The sequence below is a fragment of the Sesamum indicum genome, linkage group LG7 (genome assembly GCF_026168435.1).
Source record: "Sesamum indicum cultivar Baizhima isolate 11 linkage group LG7, ASM2616843v1, whole genome shotgun sequence".
Classification (NCBI taxonomy): domain Eukaryota; kingdom Viridiplantae; phylum Streptophyta; class Magnoliopsida; order Lamiales; family Pedaliaceae; genus Sesamum; species Sesamum indicum.
The window spans coordinates 10,093,916-10,116,535 of record NC_142663.1 but is presented as its reverse complement, the minus strand read 5'-3'; the positions used below and the strand labels follow the sequence as shown (position 1 = coordinate 10,116,535).

The following is a 22,620-nucleotide window of genomic DNA, read 5'->3' as shown; positions in this document are numbered from 1 at the left end:
CCCTCTGTTGATGCAACAAGTTATTTGATTTGTTATGTCGATCCATTATAGCATAAAGAGTTTATACAGAAATTCTAGCTGAGTGCTTTATCTAGTTATATGTGTTTTCTGTCTCATTACTATTATGCCCATTTTTCTATGTTAATACTTTTGCACCTCCACTATGATATTAGAGAAGTTGCCACTCTTTCTCGGTTGCAGCATCAGCATGTTGTTCGGTACTACCAGGTATCTTCTGAGAATTACCTGTTTGCATGAATTTCAATGAGTTTTTTTTTTTGCTCAATTGTAGGATGTCGTAGATAGAATGCTTATTAATTCATTATAATGGACTTGAAAAGACATTACATGCTTTACTGATTAACATTTTGCTTTGATTTTTGTCTCTCATACTTATTTTTACTTTTTTAAATGTCAGGCTTGGTATGAAACTGGAGCTGTAGGAATTGATGCCAATACTGTGTGGGGTTCCAAAACTGGAATGAGCTCCAGTTTCAGCTACAAGGACACAGGTTCTTCAGACCAGTTTGGAAATGAAAATAAGCTTGAGACAACATACCTTTATATCCAGATGGAATACTGCCCGAGGTTAGCTATTTCCCTATGTTCCTTTCACTTTCTCCATTCTGGATTAATATTTCTTGCTAACTTACATTTTACCTGTTGGCTGAAGGACACTGAGGCAAATGTTTGAATCTTATAACCACCTTGATAAAGAACTTGCATGGCATTTATTCCGCCAAATTGTGGAAGGCCTGGCACATATACATGGACAAGGAATCATCCATCGTGATTTGACTCCTAATAACATCTTTTTTGATGCTCGCAATGATATCAAAATTGGGGATTTTGGTCTTGGTAAGAGACAATTGCTAGCTTATTTATTTGATTCTCTTGATTTAAGCTTTTCATTGAGGTTGAAGAATTACATTACCACTTCCCCTATTGCATAATAGATGCTAATTTGGTGTAAATTGAGTAGAGAGAGTTGCATGGAGTTCTATGTGAAGCACTGAAAGCTTTGAGGGTCATAATATAATCTGATTATGAAATTTCTGAGCCTACCTTTTTCGTACTTCACAAAATGCATTGCATCTCTTTTAGGTGGTTTTTGTCATTCAAGTTCCTATAGTTTATTGAAATGATTTTGCAGGGACATTATACACAATAGGCAAAATTGAAAAATTAGTCCTATATGTATGGCGGGGGGACCGACAATTTTAGTCCTTTATGCTTAAAATTTGTAGCAATTTTGGTCATTCCGGCCAAAAGTGATCGAAAATTAACAAATCAAATTGGGGATTAGGGTTTTGGCGACAAATGAACATTACTTACACACAGTCAGCATCCTCGTAGGACGCTGCCGTGACAAAAAATGGTTAATCACCACCACCCACCACCACCAAGCCGGTCGTCGGAATTTTTTTCTTGCGTGTCTCCGGCCACGCGTACCACCACTCAACTCGCCGTCCTAAGCTGATTCGAACCTTATAGCATGTGTTTCAATTGGAGTTCAAACATGCTCCCAATTGTTGATTATAGTCTTATCCTAAAACCTAGATTTATTTTCTTTCTCTTCTCGATTTGTTGCCGTTCGACCTACCCACTACTCGAGGCCACCACCAATCAACTCCCCATCCTCCGGTGAGTTGATTGCACCCAGGTCCATCCATTTTCGTCAACTATGTGGGCGGTTCTCTTCGTTTTTATTTCCGCCACTTTTTAGCTGTGCCCACCATTGGTTCTTCCGTCATATCTCCATCACCAGCGATCATATCGCCGGCGGACCAACACCTTTATGTTCGCTCCCCATGGCGCACACATCCCTCCGATTAGTTTCCGTCAATGGTACATTCATGTCATGGCCTCATCATCGATTGACTTCTCCTATATGTTTTAATTTAGTGGTAATTCTAGTCCTATATGTTTTAATTTAGTGACAATTTGATCATTCCGACCAAAATTACGAGTCAACAGCCACGTGTTTAAGTTGAGACCAGTTGGCAACTGGAACCCGAACTCCCAATTTGTCCGCTAATGTTTGAGTAATTTTTTCCTGAAAGACCAAAATTGCCATTAAATGAAAACATATAAGACTGTAATTGCTAGTTCAGTAGCTACAGGACTAATTTTGCCACACTCCTATACTTACAGGACTAATTTTGCAATTTTGCTTACACAATATGTAACAAATAAAATACATTATCTGCCAATCTTGTCTGCAGATGTTATGGCTTATTTTATGAACCATCTCCATTGCTCCTGTAGTTTGAAGCTCTCATTTATGTTACTAATCTCACGTCTGTTTTCCGTGTGCGAGCATTTCTTCTTTCACATTGTCCCCTTTTCCCCTTTCATCAATCAATGAATGCGCCTAAATTGTTGCTTGTTTTCTTCAGTCAAAGTGCTTGTGTTTACACCTGTCACTTAATCCAAAATATGATTAGACTATTATGTTATGTTTTTCTACTCCATGCTTTCAGGTGAGGCTGCTTGTGCTTATTGCTGAATATTGTATATGCTTTACCATGATGATAAACTTAGGCGTGTCAATGGGCGGGTTATACCCAAACCCAGACCCAATCATTTTTTATGTTAGACCCAGAGCCGGACCCATACCGTAGGGTCTAGCCCATAAAGTACCCTTGTGTATGGGTATTGAATGGGTAAAATTTAATAATATAAAACTTTATCAAATTTGTAAATTTTTTATATATCAATCAACTCGATTTAGTTGTCATTTAAAATTTTTAAATTTTGTACATAGTATATTATTTTTTTCTTACAAATTGATATTTGGAAAAAAAAAAAAAACACAACCTTTTCATTTTTGTTTATGCAGTGACACCTCCAAATTAAGTTTATGTTAAAATTAATTTGAACGTAGCAGAAAAAAGAATAAAAAAATATATAAAAAATTAAATTAGTTATGCTCGACTAATATATGGAACTCATAAAACTTCTTTTAAACTTGAATTGAAAAAACTCATTAAATTAATGTCGAACGCAATTTCAAATGGATAAAAAGAATTATTTCAAAGTTAAAATATTGTTTTCATTGTTGATTGTGTGATTGATTAGTAACTGTCAATTATTTGAGCAAAGTCAATCATTATTTATATTGCAGTGATGTTCAATTTACACATGTAAAAAAATGAAATAGCTTTTAATTTATTTTATCGATTGCAAGTTCATGAAATATTTTTCTTAAATTAATTTAGTATCAAGTTATGATGATAGTATTATAGAAAAACATATTATTGCTTCATTCTTTTTAACTAGGTAAGACCCAATGGGTAATACCCAAACCGGACCCAATTATTTTGGGTATAACATAGGTAAGACCCAATGGGTATTGTATGGGTAGGGTATATAAATAATAACTATGGGTATTTATTGGGTCCGGGTTCGAGTAGGGTAATGCCCGCCTATTGCAGGCCTACATAAGTCTTATACATGGAGACCAGTTTTGCTTGTTAATTTTTGGTTTTTGAAGTGGTTTTTCTTAGTCACTTGTTTTCATGCCGGGGAACCATCCCCCCTCAGTCCTATCCAAGGCGCAAGACCAATGAAACAGAATGAAGACAAGAAATGCAAGTTTCTCTAATTGTGGATGATAACACAAAAACTCATGTGGGATCAAATAGGTGAAGATTCCAATTAAATGAAACAGTCACCAATATGTTTCAATATATTTCAACATAACAGCAGCCACCCTTAAGATAAATCATTTCCAAACTAAAGTATAATCCAAGTGCATCCTTGACCATGTAAACAAGTTCATAACTTCAAAGGCAAGGTGGAGGAAAAAGGGAAGAAAGGCAATTCGTAAAAAGTTTCAAAACCCCAAAGCTGTCTATTTATTATAAAATATCAAGTCCATCTCATTACTTAAATCTATCCAGTATAGGTTTTTCCCTTTTTTTTTTTAGTCTACTTTGGGTAGATTATTGCCTTGTACAGGACCTAACTCTGGGGAAAAGGAAAAATACATGTCAAGCATGTAGATTTACTGCTGTTATGAGTGCGATTGTCTAACATAACTTCTATGTCAAAGGCATAATATAATTAACCAATATAATCATATTTTTGTAGTCAAGCTTTAATGTGCAAACCCTATGCACAATTATCAAAAGAGACAGTACTCACACAAATAAAAAACCTCAAATATCCTGTGTTGGGCAAAAAAAAGAAACCCTCAGGTATTTCACGCATTTGAACATGATAAACTGAAGAGTTGTAAAATAAAAAAATTGGTCATCAGGCTTTATCAAAATCCAGATAGCGAACATAGTAGTTAATGCCTTAGTCATATCACTCTAACCAGGAACTGACCTTATCACTTCAGTAAAGATGCATCGTACTGCTAGATGGAGCATGGATAGGTATACAAACACATTGTACCAAGACAATAGAATGTGGCAGTGCGGTTGATTATCTGACCTTGTCAAATACCCAAGTAGTACTGTTTTTATTTAATCAGGAGCTATCCGAATGAAAGGCATTTCATACTTCATTAGACTAGAGAAGGATGTTAAGGAATCCTTTTGGAATTATCAAGAATTGAAAGAGTCAAGTAACTTTAACATACTTGTCTTATCTTCTTCCTGTCAATCAATAAGATTCTCCAATAAGTGAAAGTTTCAGGTAGTGGAATCTCATTTAAGACAAAAATGAGATATAGAAGTAATATGGGGGACAGATAATTTAACTGACTGGTGGATACTAAATAATATCTATAGTTTGTAAGTATGTTACAGTAGTTACCCTCTGATTTCCAAGTTTTGGGTTATGGAACTTTTCTGAATTATTTATGTTCTATTCTGGTTTGTCCGATATTAACTAACGACATGGCTTCCCTTTATCATTCAGCTAAGTTTTTGAAGCTGGAGCAAGTGGATCAGGATGTGGATGCTACTGAAACGGTTGGAGTCTCTATCGATGGTACAGGTCAAGTTGGCACTTATTTCTACACTGCTCCTGAAATAGAGCAAGGGTGGCCAAAGATCAATGAGAAGGTCAACTTTAGAACCCATTTTTAAACATTTACCTCACTGTCTACCAAGAAGGTGGCTTATATGTGCTAATCTCATCTCACTGTCTGTATAGGCTGATATGTACAGCTTAGGAATTGTGTTTTTTGAACTGTGGCATCCATTTGACACAGCAATGGAGAGACATGTTGTGCTTTCTGATCTAAAACTGAAGGGAGAGTTACCTTCTGGTTGGGTCTCTGAATTTCCAGAACAGGCATCCTTGTTACGACGCTTGATGTCCCCAAGTCCATCAGATCGTCCATCAGCCACAGAACTTCTTAAGAGTGCTTTTCCACCTCAAATGGAGTACGAATTGCTAGATAGTAAGTTATTTAATATCTTTATGCAGGCATTTGATAATAGATTTTGACAAGGGTGGAGAGGATTAACAATGTGCAAAATGGTAAGTACATTTCATGTACTTAGTTGTCTGTCTCTTAAACATATACAATAGAAAAAGTGATTAGCTCTAATTTTATGGGTTGAACATTTTGGCTTCTAGCTGGAATAATCATAGATCTCTGGTGTTTAAAGTTTTTTATAAGTACTTAGTTGTCTGTCTCTTAAACATATACAAAAGAGTTCTAATAGTTCCTCCTGCTGGTATAGTTTCCAAGGTCCTTTGTTTTACCATTACAAAAATGAAAATGGGCATGTGATATCCTATATAACACAACCGTGTACACTTGAAGAAATATGAAAATATGTTCAAGTCTTTGAAAATTGAAATTGAGTTTTACTTTATTTTCCCAAGATAGATTGATGTGGCCTTTCTACAGCATGTATACACTAGTCCTGAATTTCTGACATACCTTTAACTTTAAGTTTGCAAGCTTTCTCTTTTTATCCCCTTTTGAGTTTTTAATGACATTGTACCGAAAGGATATATTTTGACATTTTTAGGCGATGTGGAGAGACTTGATTCTTCTAACATTTTTACCCCATTAAATTATTCAACTAAGTCGAGTTTCCCTCCTGAACTTGCAGATATGTTACGGACAATTCATAGTTCTGAAGACACAAGTATGTACGAAAAAATTGTGTCTGCAATTTTTGATGAAGACACATTAAGCACAAAGGACAATCATGAGAATGTTGGAAGATTGAAATTGAATGAAGATGATACTTCATCAACTATTTTCGCAGATTTGGACACTGCTAACCGTGACCTGGTAGTGGATATTGCTATAGAAGTTTGTAGACAGCACTGTGCAAAGCATTTGGAGGTCATACCAATCAGAATGTTAGGTGATTGCCCGCAAGTAAATAGGTTAGCACCACTTTGCTGTGACATTCTTAATTTTTCTCTTCCGCTCTTATTTCTTGTTTGTTTGTGAATAAGAACTTCGATATGACTACTTTCTGTTTCTGTTTCATGAAACACTACCCATATATTTAGGTATACTGTTAAATTGTTAACGCATGGAGGAGACATGGTTGAGTTTTGCCACGAGCTACGCTTTCCCTTTGTGAAATGGATTATTGCAAAGCAGGTGCTGGTTCCTATTCTTCTTTCCAAGTCTTCTTTAGTTTCTTAGTTACTTTGTTTAGATCCCATCTGTCTGCTTATTAAATTTGTCAGTTTTCTATACAGTTATATATTTCTTTCTGGTTCGAATCTGATTATCAATTATCAAATTTAGCATATAGAACATGGCTTAAGAATAAAGTGATTCTTGTAAATGCCTATTTCTTGTAATTATTAGATTTTGCATTTTTTATTATTGATATGCAGATGTTGGGAATAGTGGCACGGGCTTTATGTTTGAGAGTCTTTGAGGGTTAATGGAGAAGTTAACTTTAAATTTTTCTGCAGAAATCATTTTTCAGGCGGTATGAAATATCATATGTATACAGAAAAGCAGTTGGCCATTCACCTCCAAATAGGTACCTTCAGGTAATGACTCCATTCCTGTTCTAATTGGTAAAGAACACAACTGCTTATTTTTATAACATGATCAGCTAACAGGGGGACTTTGACATTGTTGGAGGAGCAACTTCATTGACAGAGGCAGAGGTCATAAAGGTCATATACTTGTCCATAGCTGTATTATGATCCTGCTTGTGCCTGTCTACGACAGCCTTATCTCTCCTATTCCGAAGAAGTATCTAAGTAAAATAATCAAAAAATGAATCAAAAGGATTACAACAGAGAAGTTCTTTAAAACATTTATACAGATTTCTAATTTGCATAAGAATTAGTCATAAGAACCTAGTCTGGGTCCTTTATGGGTATGTGTTTGTTTGTCCTGTTTGTGCATGTGCCCAAATGCTTGCTATATTGGGACAAAGGCTGCAATCTAATTCCATAATTTGTACAGCAGTCAAATTAGTAAGAATATTCCAAGTATCACCCACCCCTGCTGGAAAAGGCAGTCAAATGCTAGTTATTTATTGGGTAACGTTCTATTTCCCTTTGGTACTGCTACTATTTTGGAAGGAGTGATCATTTATCATTTGAATATATGTTATGAGGTCCGAAGGTGAAGGTTAGGGTTTCTAGGAGGGAAGATGTAGTAGATGATGGAGGAGAGGCAGTGCCTTGCTGGTGGTGGGAAGGGGTGGCAGGGAATGATGAAGTATTACTGTTTTTCTTCTTCTTTTGCTTTTTTCATCTCATTGTTCATGTTTTCTTCCTAAATCTTAAAAGCTAGGTTTCCCTGGAGCTTAATGTTTTAAAGTGAGATGTTCTCAATATGTTGCCTTTGCATTTTGTTTGGATTTAACCTCATATTATATTTTAATTATTCACATGAATACATGGTTAGTAAAAACAATTGAAATAAATAATTAATGCTTGGTAACTTGGTCTAGCAAATATCCAAAAGATAATTATATTTGTAGAAAGAAATGTTGAACATATTATTGATTGAAATTTTTAATTTAGTGCAATATAAGTGATCAAATTTATTTCATCCACTCTGAAGCAAAAATATTTGAAAACAATAGATTTTTATTGGCGTAAATCCAAACTAAATTTATGTTTCCTTTAAAAGTCAATTTTTTGCATTATTACCATGATACACCTGACTTACATGGCACTAGCATCTCCCTACGGTGATTATATAAAGAGCTTAATTCTCACTTCACTTTTCAGATAACTCTATTTTTCTTTCTCTAACCCAGATTAGCTGATTGAAAACTTACTATTCTTCAAGTTCTTGTGTTTTCTAATGATTGTTATCATGTGTTGAGTTGTAAGTATGAATTCCATGTCTTCATCTCTTGACACGTCCTTGTTACTTCAATAATAACCCTTTAGCAGGTATGTCTAGTGAATAGATCATGGCCTATCCATGAACTCACTAACTAGGCCACCTGCAAAGGAGATATGAGGCCTAGTCACAGTTAAGTAGATTAGCTTTAGCTTGCCAACAAATCTTGTGTACTTTGTCTTGTCTTCCACATAATTACCATCATCATTCCTGAAATCAGGATTACAATCCATGGGAGTGCCCACCAGGTTACTGCAAGGTAAACCTGCTTTCTGGAAAGAGATTACAAGCATATTTTCTTTGGACCATGCTTGCTATTAGCAATTTCAATGCCCAAAAAATTCTTTGGCCTTCCAAATCTTTAGTGACAAAGTATGCCTTGGCCTCTTCTATTTCAACAACAGCACTACCGGAGATCAAGATAGACTGCGAAAATAACCGTACCTGATTCCTTAGTTCGGACGAAGATTGAATGATCTGCTTGGCATAGTGAAAAACCAAACTCACCAATAACACGACTTAATTTATCAAACCATGCTCGAGACTTTGTGGAGGTAGAGGGGTTTTGTTTGGGAGCTAAGGTTTCTGATTTCTCTTTTTTTCCCGCTAAAATAAACAAATAATATGTATATATTTGTTATATCTGCCTGATACCTTGTAGAAAGTAGAAAGGGAAAAGAAATGTTGTTTTATTACTGATTCTTTTACCTCTATATATTGCGGTCGAATTAAGTGATAACTACAATTAATGAATACTATCAAGATATAACGATAAAAAACAGAATTCCTGCAGTACTGCAAGATAGAAAAAAGGAAAACAAAGTTAGCTAATTCATGAAGTTGTTCAACCATTACAAATTTCTCTAGCTGATCGCTGAAGATTGTATGTTTGAGCATATTCCCATCTTGGCAGTACCCTTTCATTTTTCATTGATAAATAGTACCACCTTTAACTTATGGTTTTTGCAATGATGGCATGTAGAGTACTTCAGTTGACTCCATTGGGTATGATACTATGCAAAGCTTAAGTTAAAGTACATAATTCACACTGCCTTTTCAGAGTATATCATATTCAATTTAAGCAAAAGATCTAATATCATAGCTCGGAAGGGTTATTTTATTGCATCTGATCAAGTTTGTAAGAATAGCAGGGTAGGAGGAGAATGGTAATATTAACATAGGATAACAAATAGAAAGTAGCAAATTTAGCAATGCTTCTTCAGCTTATGCATCATTCTTTGATTAGTTCCCAGACATTAGTGAAACATGATTCTTTACCTTTCTCTGATTCACGAAGAATGCTCACTTGGAATTAGAGGTTTGCAAAATAGTTATTCTGAACGAGACTACAATGCAAAATTTGCAAAGAATGCAGTACACCAAATGTGTGCAGAATCAATCTTAGCCATGTCTGGGTTTCCCCATTTTAGCTTGCAAGGCACCACGAAAACTTCGTCTCTTTCTCCTCTCAGCAGCTTAATCCTGAGCATAAAATATAGTTCTGGACCTCTAATCTTAAACATCTCACACTTTCATCATAAAAATTGGCTTAGACCTCCAGTCTACTGTTTTTCTCTGTTAGCACCAGTTGTTGGTCTTCCTTATATTCAATTTTTTATGACATCTTTATCAGTTTGCCAACGAGTCACGTTTTTAAGGAATCGCAGTTGTCTGTGCATCCTTCCCAAGTTCTTGTTCGGTCTATTTGCTTATGAAGTGATTCTCAGTCCAGTTTGCCGATGTGTCACTCTTGTAAGGAATTGAGGTTGTCTGTGCATCCTGCTAGAGTTCTTATTCAGTTTCTTTACTATCAAGTGATTTTTGGTTCAGTTTGCCATTGTGTCACTCTATTAAGGAATTGCAGTTGTATGTGCATCCTGCAAGAGGTCTTATTGATTTTCTTTGCTTATCAAGTGATTTTCGGTTCAAACAACCATTCTAGCATACGATAGGAAAAAACAAGTGGACATATGTAATAATTCTGTTAGTGACACTATGGTTTGCTAGAATGTCAATCAATTGTGAATATGTTGATAATGTTGCTCGAGAGTCCACACAATATGATACTTCAGCTATGAAATATTGAATAAAACTAATAATAGTTTTAGCATGCTATTTAACATCCTGGATATGCACCTTTCCGTGCTTTATGATCGTAATAGATTTATGAATTTAATGTTGTTTACTTGCAGGTGACCATGGACATTGTCACTAGGTTTTTCCATTCAGAATCATGTGACATACATTTAAATCATGGGGACTTATTGGAAGCAATATGGTCTTGGACAGGAATACAATCGGAGTATAGACAGAAAGTAGCTGAGGTAAGACCAATTTAATTTGACAGTGGAGGTCTGATAACAAACATGTTTCTTCTTTTTAACAATTTCTCTATTTTCAGCTTCTCTTGCTTTTGGGTTCTTTGCCTCCTCAGTCCTCTGAAAGAAAATCAAAGTGGGTGGTAATTAGGCGTCAACTCCGACAGGTTTGCAAGCACTTTGCTGAAGCCACATAATTGTTTGCACTCTCTTCCCTGTCCCTGTTTCATGATTTTGAGGTTTAGCTGCATTTCTATTTCTAACTTTTTCTGGATGTACTGTGTGAGGTCCTAACAAATGTTCTATAGTTGTTGAAGGATGTTACCAACTGCAAACCTGTAACGAAACTGAAAACATTTCTTTCATTGTTCATAATCTCAATAAAGAAGCAGTAGATGACAATGTCCAAGAATCCTTGAACGAGTACAATATGACCATCATAATTCCCTTGATGATGAGCAAACTGAAAACTGTGGATCCCAGAAGAACTACTAATCTTGGTTCCTTTCAAACTTGTAGGATATTCCGCTATTGGTATTATGTGCAGGAAACGATGGCTGCCATGAGCATATATTTTTATCATAGTGCAAAAGTACTGTAGATAAGGTTCTTCATACTTTATGGGGCTTATTTGTAGTGCTTAATTGACTGGTTAAAGACATTTACCATGGTGTTGGAAAAAATTTGAACTTCTCGGCATTGATATTTGTATATAGAGAAAGATTAATGCCACAGGTTACATGGATGAATATTTGTCATTGTAAGATGTTATCGGACATTGCCTTTGAGACTTGTCTCTGCGTATCTGGTAGAGTTAAATGCCAGAATTATCATGAATTGCTATCTTTTGATGTAATGTGGGATTATGGGGATCATGGGTTTATTTGGCCCTTTAATGGAGAATGGTTTTGAGGATTCTCATGTTGATTTGAAATTATGTGTATAAAGATATTTAGCAAACAAATTATTGCATCTTTTTGGTTTCTTTACTAATTCCTGTCTTTTTTGTGATCAAGCTCATCTTGTTGTCTAGATTCGTATTCTTAGTTTGTGTTCAGGAAACCTAGTTTTCATGCATGCTGCATATAAAATCGTGAGCATCATCAAGGATTTGTGCTTGATGACTGCTGAAAGGAAACAGCGTGAATCTTGTTATAGTAAATTCGAGTATAACATACTTGTTGTCTTTGTCAAACTTTGGTAAGTTGTTTGGGCCTTTTTGTTTTCTTTTTCTTGAAGTCCTAAAGTTGTTAACTATTATTTGAGATCTATTAAAGCCGCTTAGTGAAGCCTGAAAAATCGAAGATTGGGTTTTTTTTTTCCCATAGCATGTGGCCTTCCTTATAGGTTAACCACTGTAACAGGATGTACATATATTCACGAATTAGATTCATCACTGGATACAGAAATCACCTTAATAGTCAGTAAAATTTTTAAAGATTTGAATCTTTTCACCCCTTCTTTGTTTTTCAGGAACTTGGTCTTGCTGATGATGCTTTAAATAGGTTACAAACTGTAGGATTAAGGTTCTGCGGGACTGCAGATCAGGCACTTCCCAGATTAAGGGGTGCTCTGCCTGCAGGTATCTTATCATTAATTACTTAATTTTTCTCATGTTTTTTAACTTTTTCTTAATTTCTTTGGAAGCATGAAATGGGAAAAGTAATGGTAGATAGCTATTACAGATAAATCCACACGCAAGGCACTTGATGAGTTGGCAGAGCTTTTCAACCACTTAAGAGTTTGGAAGATTGATAGACATGTCTTTCTTGATGCACTTATGCCACCAACTGAATTTTATCATAGGAACTTGTACTTCCAGGTATCAGAACCAAGTTCTTATGCTGACATATTCCTTCAGATATGGACTTGTTAATGAAGTCATACACCTGTGCGGATGACAGGAAATATTAAGATTATTTGTCATTCGTTGCAGCTAAAATGTCTGGATTATTTTCTGTCAATAATCCAGATCTCTTTTAGTTCTTTGTACAGGATCTTAAGCCTCAGATGCCCTCTATTACAAGCAACTTATGTTTCCTCCGCCATAACAGTGTGCATCCCTAATGCTTCACATCAAACCAGAGTTAGCATAATGCTCTGAAATTATGATTGCTTACAAGATCTCAAGCTTTCAAAACAAAATTTTAATTTTAACACTATATAATGACTCCATGCTACCTCTCTCAATCGGAAACAAGCTACCCTCAATATCCAAGGAATGGGTTGCATGACCTTGCTTTAGTAAGACAACCATTTCAGAAGCCGATCATGTGCTTCTGTGCATATAGACAATCAGATTCGAACAAATATCAAGTATATCAAAAGGATTCAGTGTACCATTCTCATGCATGCAGAATGATTCAAGATTACTCCAACAGCTTATAGCTTTGCTAATCTAGTTTCATCCTATGTCTCCATTTCCTTTTCCCTAGACTGTTAGCTGCTCTGTAGACATTTTCCTACTTTATTTCTTTCCAAGTTTGGCTGATATCTTTGACACCCCGATATTTCTCCACTTTGCGAATGGGACGAACACCAAGGATATATCCTTAGCTAATCTCCGACTAAGATTACCAGTTTCTAGATCTGTTTGATATTCACAGTCCACTATTAGATAGCACTGTCGTTGTTGACTGAAATAAAATATGCAACAGCTCCAATTAACAGTATAGGGAAGTATGCAAAGTCTGCAAATATCAAGTTCAGAAATGGTCTGGTATGTTTAAGTATACATATAAGAAACCCATATTTATAAGAATTCCGTCTAAAGTGTTTGAAAGCGTCTCAGATTCATCATCATATAAAATAGTGGTAATGCCTTCAAAGCTAAGGACTAAGAATATATGTTGATTGGCGTGAGGATGTTGTATCTAACCCTTTTCTCTGTCAACAGTATTACTTTCCATTTTAGTCTCTAGCAAGAAAATCCTTTGTTGCAACTAATGGCATGATGTTTTCAAATGAATAGTAAGGTTAATTTCATTTTGGTGCAGTTCAACATCTGGGATATCTTTCCTCGTAGGCAAGCTCTTTCAACCCTATAATATTTCCCTTCGTGATTTTTCCTCTCTACATAGCTGTAGGAATGTTTAATTTTGTCTTTCAAGTTTCAAATAATGGTGGAGGGCCTGCATTCTGGAACGAAGACGCCACAGTATAAATTTTGGATAATACATTAGTGATATATTTATGTAGTAAATGAGAATGAAAATTACACTTGAAAGTAATAAATAAAACTTGTAAGGACTAAATCATAATACTATATAGTATGTTGAAATATAAGAAAATATATGTAAAATTATGATATGTGATGTCTTAACATATATATTTTTATAAAATTCTAAATACTACAATTATTTGATCTTATTGTGAAAAGAATTCATGCTTTTTATTTGAGTAGTCTTGCTTGATAACAAATAAGGATTAGGGAAGAATAAAGTTTAAGTACAGAAGGAAACTATTTAATTTAGCAGAAACAAAATAAATTGCAGCCAATGCTTAAGTCAGAAGTTCAAGAAGAGTGTAAACAACATTGTGGAATAGGTCTTGACTTTGCAAAATAAGTTGCATTTGTTATAAGGACATTTTGGTTTTAAATTAATTTTTATTTAAATTATTGTTGTTGATTTAGTGTTAGATCAGTCAATTTCGTTATTTTTAGAAGTAATGTTTGATATATAAAATAGGACGACTGAAAATATAACCACCGGGGTAAATTGATCTAGGTTGCCAATTCATATTCTCCATTCTTAACTGATCGTGGTCGTCTTACCTCTAATATGTTGGGATGTTCTGCTACTTTATCTTAGGAAATTTTTTAAGTCATTAGAGGAAATAGGTTCCTATATGTATCATTTTCTGAAAGAGGTCAGTTATACATTTCATAGACCTAATCCATGATTGCTTGACTAATCCATATCCGGCTGCAAGGAGCAACTTTTTGCATCAATGACAATACTTATATGGTATATAAGTTGTTCGTATCTTTTCTTCATTTTTCCTTGGGATAGTCAACCATTCTGCATATATTTATTATTTAGTGAGATATTATATACTTGGTGAATTAGAAATCAATTTTCACTAAAAGTTTCCTAAATGACTGACAAGTTTGGGAGAGTTTCATAATAAGAAAAATATAAAGAATATAACAAATAGGCCTGTACATAGAACAGGATTTGCAGCTGGAGTATGTGGTGACTCTCTTGTAAATTTCTTTCACTTAGAAGAGAATGTTTATCAGTGACACTGTTAGGTGCTGTAAATATGACTAGCAAGATTTATTATTTTTTGTTCTTAATTGATTGTTCACTTTATGCAGATATATTTAAGGAAAGATAACAATCCTGTATCACTGATGGAAGGAACACTGCTTGCCCTTGGTGGTCGATATGATTATTTGCTTCACCAGATGGCTGATTCTGAACGTGTAGGTTTTAGTGATGTTTTTAGTGATGTTCCCCTTACCTTATTTGTTGTTTATCTGGTTCAATTGTGATAGCAAAACATATTTCTGTGTGATGGGTAATGTTCTTTCTATATTATAGTGCACCCATTGCAGTAACTTCATGTTTTGGTTGCACAGTTGTGTCAGGATGACTTCATTGGCTTAGTCAGTTACTTCAAGTTATATTTTTATATTTTGGTAAAGTTGCTGCATCATTTCTGTTATCTATAACTGGGACTTTCATAAAATCGTCAGATTCTATGAATGTATCATAATCCTACATTTCTTTTTCCACGAATGGTATGATTTCTGTTACTAGAATGCTCTCAATCCTTCCAGCAGTTGAAATACAAAGGTTGAGGTAAAATCTAGGATTCAAAAAGGAAACAAATACGGAAACAAATACATCATATTTGACTGCAACTCTTTTATGGCATTAGAAGTTCCTTTCTTCCCCTTGCATCTTGCAGTTACTGAAAAAAAGTAAAAATGGAGCCCTTTATTTCATCTTCTATCTATGCGCCTTGCAATAGCTAAGAAGATACTTTATTTGCTGCGAGGGAAGATGTAAGGTTATGACAGCATAAACCATTGAATGATGATGGCTTTGGCTCATTGATGGCCTTTTTCTGTAAGTTTTGCTGGATTTCTGGTGGTAAAACAAGGTTAACACATAGGTTGCTTGTATCAGAAGAATCTCTAATCTTTTTTCTTCTCATCTAACATAAGTCATTACACGTTCATAGTAGTAGCTAATGTACTTGTGATTATATCTCTCTTTGCAGAAATCAAGTCCTCCTGGTGCAGTTGGGACTAGTATTGCTCTGGAGACTATTTTGTTACATTCTTCTGTTGATAGTAAATCTTATAGGTAGTTCTTGCCTATTAAAGTCTAACATGATTGCCAGGATGTTTTCATGCGCTGCATCTGCTAAATTCATGTAATCATGTTGTAACATCAACAGAAATGACATTGGCATTAATGTGCTTGTCTGTTCAAGAGGAGGTGGTGGCTTATTAGTCGAGCGCATGGAACTAGTGGCTGAACTGTGGGAGGAGAATATTAAGGTCAGTAACTTGATCTGCTTCAAGACCGTTATGTGATATCTGTAGCTCAATACAAACTTACTGGAAGCCAATACATACAGGCAGAGTTTGTCCCCTTGCGTGATCCAAGCCTCACTGAACAATATGAATATGCGAGCGAGCATGATATCAAATGTCTTATTGTCATCACTGACTCTGGTGTTTCACAGAAAAGTTCAGTAAAGGTTGGACTTCTAATCTGATTGGTTCTCGCTTTTGTAAAGGTGATAGTGAAACTTTCTTTGAATTGTTTGTCATTCCTTTTATTTTTCTTTAAATTCTTATTCTTCATATTTGTGAAAAGTCTAGATAGGTGAAGAGAGAGAGGAGAAGATAAGGAATTACGTGCGTTGGCCATCTGGCCTGCATCCATGAGGCAAATTCCCAAAGGGCTAAATAATATTATTTTGTCTTTATCACCCCATATGAAATATCACCACTACACACAAACACACATATATATATGTGTGTGTGTAGTAGAAATGTGAGAAGCACGATTGGAAGAAATCATCCATATGAATTTAAATAAAATTAAATATTCTACCATCATAAAGGGAAGGTGCTACCATTCTAATTTTATTTTGATTCTCAACAGTATTTTAATGGTTTGACCTAATAAGTCTCTGGAGAACTGGCCATTGAGAGATAAAACTATTGCTCGACACATTCATACATGTGAAATCGGATTTATTTGGAATCTTACATGAGAACTCAGATTTATTTGGAGTAAAGGTTATACAATATAACTAAAGATACTTTGTGACGTTTTCTGCAAGGGTGGCCTTTAATTAATTTTTGTAATTAACCCCAGTAAGATTTAAATGCTTTTCTTTTCTTCATACGAACTGATTGTAGATAATGCAACAATTTAGTGGATCCACTTTTTGGTTGAGCACATTAATCTATGGGGAAGTTCACTATATTGTTCATGATTTTTTCCTTAAATCTAAAGCACTTGTGGTTCAAGTTCCCTTAAATTAACCTCCATAACGGATTTCTTAAATATCCTTGCTCACTTCAACAAGAACAAACAAATAAAGTGGAGTACTCGAGAAATAGAACACTGACTGGACAGTAGCTGAAACTAATGAAATTTGGCTCTTAAATGGACCTCTTCGGGGCCTATGCTAAACAAAACACTAATACACTGTAGACCTTAAGAAGACTTTTGTATGCATTTGCATATCATCTTATAATGCCCGCATTAAGAAATTATGGCTGTCTGAAATTTCTGGAAGATATCTTACTTCTTCCGCCTTAGTGTCATAAAACACACAAACTGGCTTCTATATGATGTGGTAGCTAGGCATAGTATTCTGTAACATAGTTTAAGGGAAATCTGAAGCTGCATGAAAAACTAACAAATAAGAGATGATTATCAAGGCGTGAAAAGTGGTAAGAAGTTAAGATATATCCTACACTCTTGAAGCGTCAAGTATAAGAGATGTGATCGAATACCTCTTGGGCTAATCGTATCCTATAATTAGGAAGTCTTGTTACCTTGCTGGAAATGTCTTCACGATTTAGCGAAATATCTGTCTAATCTGTTACATTCTTTTTACCTTAATGAGTACTGCTACAGGTGTTATCAGCCGTATTAAGTCAGTTAAACGTGGCTACCTCTTTTCAAGAGACCTGCCATAGAAATATTTTGCGTGAAAATGCTGGTCTTTGACTTGTCAAATGCATGTCATGGGCTGCCAGGTGTCTGAATCTGTCACCACAATATCTTGCTTGATACATTATCCAAGCTTATATGAATTTTATCAAGCTTCAACAATTATGTTTGAGCTAATTTATTGTTAATTCAATCAAGCTGGAACATATTTATTCAAGTTGAGTAGTACTAGTAGTTTGAACTATTATACTTCATTAACTTTTCACTAATGGAGTGAAACTCAAGCTGAGGTTCAAATCGTGAAGAACAAAAATACATGTTTAAACCTGACTCATGGCAAGCTTAAAAGAGCTTTTAGCATCAACCTATCTCAAGTATTGGTTGGTTGGTTTGTTTGTCTATCAAATTTACCTTCACGATCTACTAGTTTTGTGGTTGCTCTAGGGCAACAGTTTGCATGATACGCGTCTCTACCACCTGATGGTAAGATATGGGTTGTAGAAATTACGAAAGCGAAGGTTGTGTACATCGCAAAGTATCAGATGTCAGACCATTAAGGATGAAGTCTTGGGTATAGTTGCACTTGCATCCTCCACTTAGATTTGGTTTTAACTGTAAGCACACTAGAGTCACTCAAATAATTAGCATGCAATAAGCTCAGTATGTTTATATGAAAATTGGTTGATATGGATTGGATAATACACTCAGCAGCATTTACACCCTTATTTTTTCTGTTTCTTCTAACTGTTAGCCTTGAATAAAGTCCGGGGCTCAGGTGATATTTATTAGGATGCCATTCTTTTTGTAATTTTTGACAGGAGCACCACTGCAATTGACACCTACGAGCCCTGCTTTGGGTCCTGAACTGGAATAATTCACAATTCTGAAAACTTTAGGTGGAATTATATGGGTTTGAAATGAGCTTTAAAAGATCTTGGAGTTCTATCATCTCTATTACTCAAAACTGCATTCATTTTTCATGATGCTTAATAATTTGATGTATTTGTTTGAGATGACGAGCTTGTCAACTAGCAGGGAAACCATAAGCATTCCTTTGACAGTACTGCATTGATTTACGCTTCTATTCATCCGGAAGGAAAGACCATATTTTCTTTCTTATCCCTTAATATCATTGGCACTTGGCACTTTGATACTAATTCTTTTTAGCACGTGACTTAGGTCCGGCATTTAGAGCTCAAAAAAGAGAAGGAAGTTGAGAGAGAAAACCTTGTTAAATTTCTATCAGATGCAATGGCTATTCAATTCAGAAACCCATCCATCTGGAGCTAGGTCAGATCGAATTGTCCAGGTATATCCCTGCATTCCATTTTTTGGGGCTGTCTTCCTCTGTGATACGTGTTTTGGGTTTCTGTTCGCCTTTTTCTGCTTCTCCTCATCATTATATTATCTGTTCTTATCATGTAACTCCTATTTCTTCTCAAAATGTTGCAATTTATGCAATATACTTAGATTCCACACCTTCTCAAATCGATTTTGTAGAACTAGAGGGTTTCTCTTTGCCTTTTTCAACTTCTTCTCGTCCTTCTATTATACTATGCATTTCTTATCTTGTAAGTACTATCTTTTCTCAAAATGTTGCAATGTTATGCAATATACTTAGATCTCAAGTCTTTCCAGATCAAAATTTTGCAGAAAACATAGTCCGTGTACAGGGAAACAGTAATCTAAACCGATGCATTTTTTAGTTTTAATATTTGTTACTATTGTCAGTTTATAATTCCTTTAAAATTATTATTGTAGTATATAAAGAGAAACAAATTTCTCCAAATAATATACTAAAGTGGGGAAAATCCTATTTATGTAGTTATTTCCATTTCTTAAAAACCGTACAAAATTTGCAAAATCATGACCACTTAGACATCATGGGATCATATAAAACCTTTGCTCTAATCTTAGAATTCACCGATTACACTCTTAGATTACTTAAGAATTTGCATCGATATTCATTTCAACAATATTGGTGAAAGATTGAGGAAAGAAGTTACTAATGAAAACAACATGAAATAAGATTAATGAAGTTTTGGGGTTGATTAAGATTAGAACTCTTTTAAGACAAGCTAGATTATACTTTCCTCCATTGAAATTTATATATATTACACTCAAGCCATATTTGAAAATGTTCATTTGTAAACTTAAATGGATTATCCAATTACCACTTTAAACTTGATTTAAAAAATAAAATAAAATCACATTATAAATTATTCAATATCCATTCTACCCTTGGATGTACTAGTAATGCTTATATTTTATGTTAAGGGTTTTCTTTTTCTTTCTTTTTTCCCCAACGTTTTGGGACAATGTCCGGAGAATATAATGAGGAGAATCGCTACATTTTTAAGATAAATGGGCAGAATGGAAATCTTCTTAGCTTTATTTCTTTCTAGATGTTCATGTTTATGAAGGATCCACACAATTAATTTGTACATTCTTGTTAGTATATGTTCGATTTTAATTATGATGTGATTTGCTTGTATAACACTAAGGGGTGTCTTTGTAAGATTTCTGAGTTGTAAGAGGTTTTTTTAATATTCTAACTAATGGAGGTCTACTTGGATGTTCGGAAATATTAAGTAATGCATATGTAATGTTTATAATTTTGAAGATGTCTTTACAATGACATAATGTTTCTTTGTTGTTTTTTATTCGTTTAGAGATTATTTAAGGGAATCAATAAATTATTTCTTATTGGAATCACTATATTAATTATTTTACCGTAAAACAATATTATAGAAAGTTGGTGCATCATGAAAACTACAAATATCATTAGGCTTAGTGCCAATAATTTGTATACTAGAATAATTCTTTAGTCATCACTTGGCGCCCTCTTTTGGGCATTCTTTGTTCTATCACCATATTACACTCTAGTTATATGTACATTTACCCCCAGTTAACTATAGCTAATTAAACTTGTATCCCTGTAAATTTCAAATATTACCATAGCTAATTTGGTTAGTAAGGTAAGAACATTTTAGTGAGTGGCAACATGTAAACTTTTGAATGTTTCCCAAATCATTTCAAAACTGCTTAAGAAACTATCTGGCGACTCATATTGCTTTTCATTATTTATTCACTAAAGTAGTATGAAGCTATGAAAGTTGACCAACAGGAGCAGGAAAAAACAATTTCAACTAGTGCATGTTCAATTACACCTAGCAAGAAAAAGCCCTTTTGTTGGCAGATGCTCCTACTACACTCAGAATCAGTAGAGGATGATGACCAACTACATTCTTTAAAACCTTGTGCTTAATTGTCATACATGGAAATTCCACAAGAATTCGTCATTGTGTTGGGGCTACCCTAAGTAGAGCACAATGATTATTTGTTTATATGCTTATATATACACCCTCTAACCTATGGTCTGCTTACACAAACCACCCCTTTCTTTTGGTACACATATCCAACCTAGAAACGTCAATATCATTTATACAAACTACCCTAGTGTTTTGGAAAATTATACATACACCCCAAAAGTGTCATCATTACACAAAGTATCCCTACTTTTAGCTATCACGGGTTGTAATTATGCAAATGCGAGGGTGGTTTTTGTAAACAAGCCATATCAAAGGTGTAAATGTAATTTATCCCTTGTTTATATTCTATGAACTGGACTCTGATATGTTAAATAACCTATATCAATTCCTTGTTACTAAATAATATGAAAAATTTAAGCATACAAGTTGTGAAGTGGATCATATTTTTATTTCTTGCTTTCTAATTCTCCTTCATCTTATAATCTGTTTTCAGCTTAGGGATTATGGAAGCAGCAAAAGGTTTTCGTGAATACCTCAAAAAATACTCTAATTATATGGAACTCGCTATAGAAGAGGTCACATGGAAGTAGACTGAGTCAGCTTTCACTGTATCTAGATGTGAGTTCTTCAATTTGGTTCCAGAACTTTGAGTTCCCAGTTGCTGTGTGTTCAATGCTTTGGAAATTCTTTCAGTTCGATGTAACTTGCATTTTCTTGCATTAATAAAAATATTATTATTGACAGATATATTGCTTATGAGAGGCTCTCCAACATCCACGAAAGTGAAAAAGAAGGCAAATGAAGAAATTCCTTCTTGATCATTTTCATAGAGGGGGATGGAGAAAGTGGACAAACAGACTCGCATTTCTCATCGAAGATAGCTTTGTAGAAACACTGATCCTTTGATGTGAGAATTCTGACGGTAACATCTTGTACAGTGATGACATTTCGATTCAGGTGATCTATTTGGAGTTTTTGCTCAAGTTTCAGGTTGGTAATAGCAGATCCATTGTACAGAAATTAAAGATTGAAAAGGGTTTCCAATTTTTGTTAAACGGATGGTAGCTTAGAGTATGTGCATTTTTCACGGCAAGATGTTAACCACTCGTGATTTTTTTTTAATGTATTTCGTGAATAACAGAAGTTGGTGATGCTGATGAAATTTTGTAACTGTTTTTAACCACTGATTTAGGAACATATTCTCAATTTCTATTGTATCATTCCTGTTGGCCTAATCAGTGGTCTCCTGTGTTCTCTTATCAATTATATAAGAAGTAAATAGATTTTGGGTTCAGGTGTGGGCATTGCATGTAATAATTGAAATTTGCAACAATTATCTAGGACATTATACTTCTGTTGCTCAAATAAATATGAGGACCTGTTCTCCATGAGTAGGAGAAAAGTGATGAAAAAGAACGATGCGAACCGAGTTGTGTTAGACGGGTAATTCCATATGAAGAAATGTAGTTTTGGTCTTCAAATATAATTACTAATGCGATTTTGGTTCTCAAATAATTTAAAGTTGTAATTTTGGTCCTCAATACAGTCAGAACATACAAGGAGATTGGTGTGTTTCAAGAAGGGATTCATCACCCGATTATGATATGATCTCTTATGTTCTTTAAATT

The 22,620-nt window shown here is 34.7% G+C and overlaps 1 protein-coding gene across 10 annotated transcripts in view; it reads left to right on the top strand.

Annotated features, from left to right (window-relative positions):
- The window catches only part of GCN2 (protein kinase family protein), a 37,915-nt gene extending 15,688 nt beyond the window's left edge, over window positions 1–22,227 (top strand). Inside the window, exons 13-32 of one of the 10 annotated variants that reach the window (XM_088882973.1) lie at window positions 174–228; window positions 419–588; window positions 674–858; window positions 4,873–5,018; window positions 5,110–5,359; window positions 6,024–6,306; window positions 6,436–6,529; window positions 6,853–6,933; window positions 7,006–7,062; window positions 10,444–10,575; window positions 10,653–10,736; window positions 12,043–12,151; window positions 12,255–12,391; window positions 14,891–14,998; window positions 15,802–15,887; window positions 15,982–16,084; window positions 16,165–16,287; window positions 18,900–19,029; window positions 21,486–21,610; window positions 21,737–22,227. In XM_088882973.1, coding sequence (XP_088739099.1) covers window positions 174–228; window positions 419–588; window positions 674–858; window positions 4,873–5,018; window positions 5,110–5,359; window positions 6,024–6,306; window positions 6,436–6,529; window positions 6,853–6,933; window positions 7,006–7,062; window positions 10,444–10,575; window positions 10,653–10,736; window positions 12,043–12,151; window positions 12,255–12,391; window positions 14,891–14,998; window positions 15,802–15,887; window positions 15,982–16,084; window positions 16,165–16,287; window positions 18,900–19,010 — 2,314 coding nt within the window. In that variant the 3' untranslated portion in view covers window positions 19,011–19,029; window positions 21,486–21,610; window positions 21,737–22,227. Of the gene's footprint in view, window positions 1–173; window positions 229–418; window positions 589–673; window positions 859–4,872; window positions 5,019–5,109; window positions 5,360–6,023; window positions 6,307–6,435; window positions 6,530–6,852; window positions 6,934–7,005; window positions 7,063–10,443; window positions 10,576–10,652; window positions 10,737–12,042; window positions 12,152–12,254; window positions 12,392–13,565; window positions 13,595–14,890; window positions 14,999–15,581; window positions 15,694–15,801; window positions 15,888–15,981; window positions 16,085–16,164; window positions 16,327–18,538; window positions 19,030–21,485; window positions 21,611–21,736 lie in introns of those variants that run through there. The other 9 variants (XM_088882974.1, XM_088882976.1, XM_088882975.1 and 6 more) reach the window with 9 other exon arrangements.
- The last annotated feature ends 393 nt before the right edge of the window (window positions 22,228–22,620 follow it).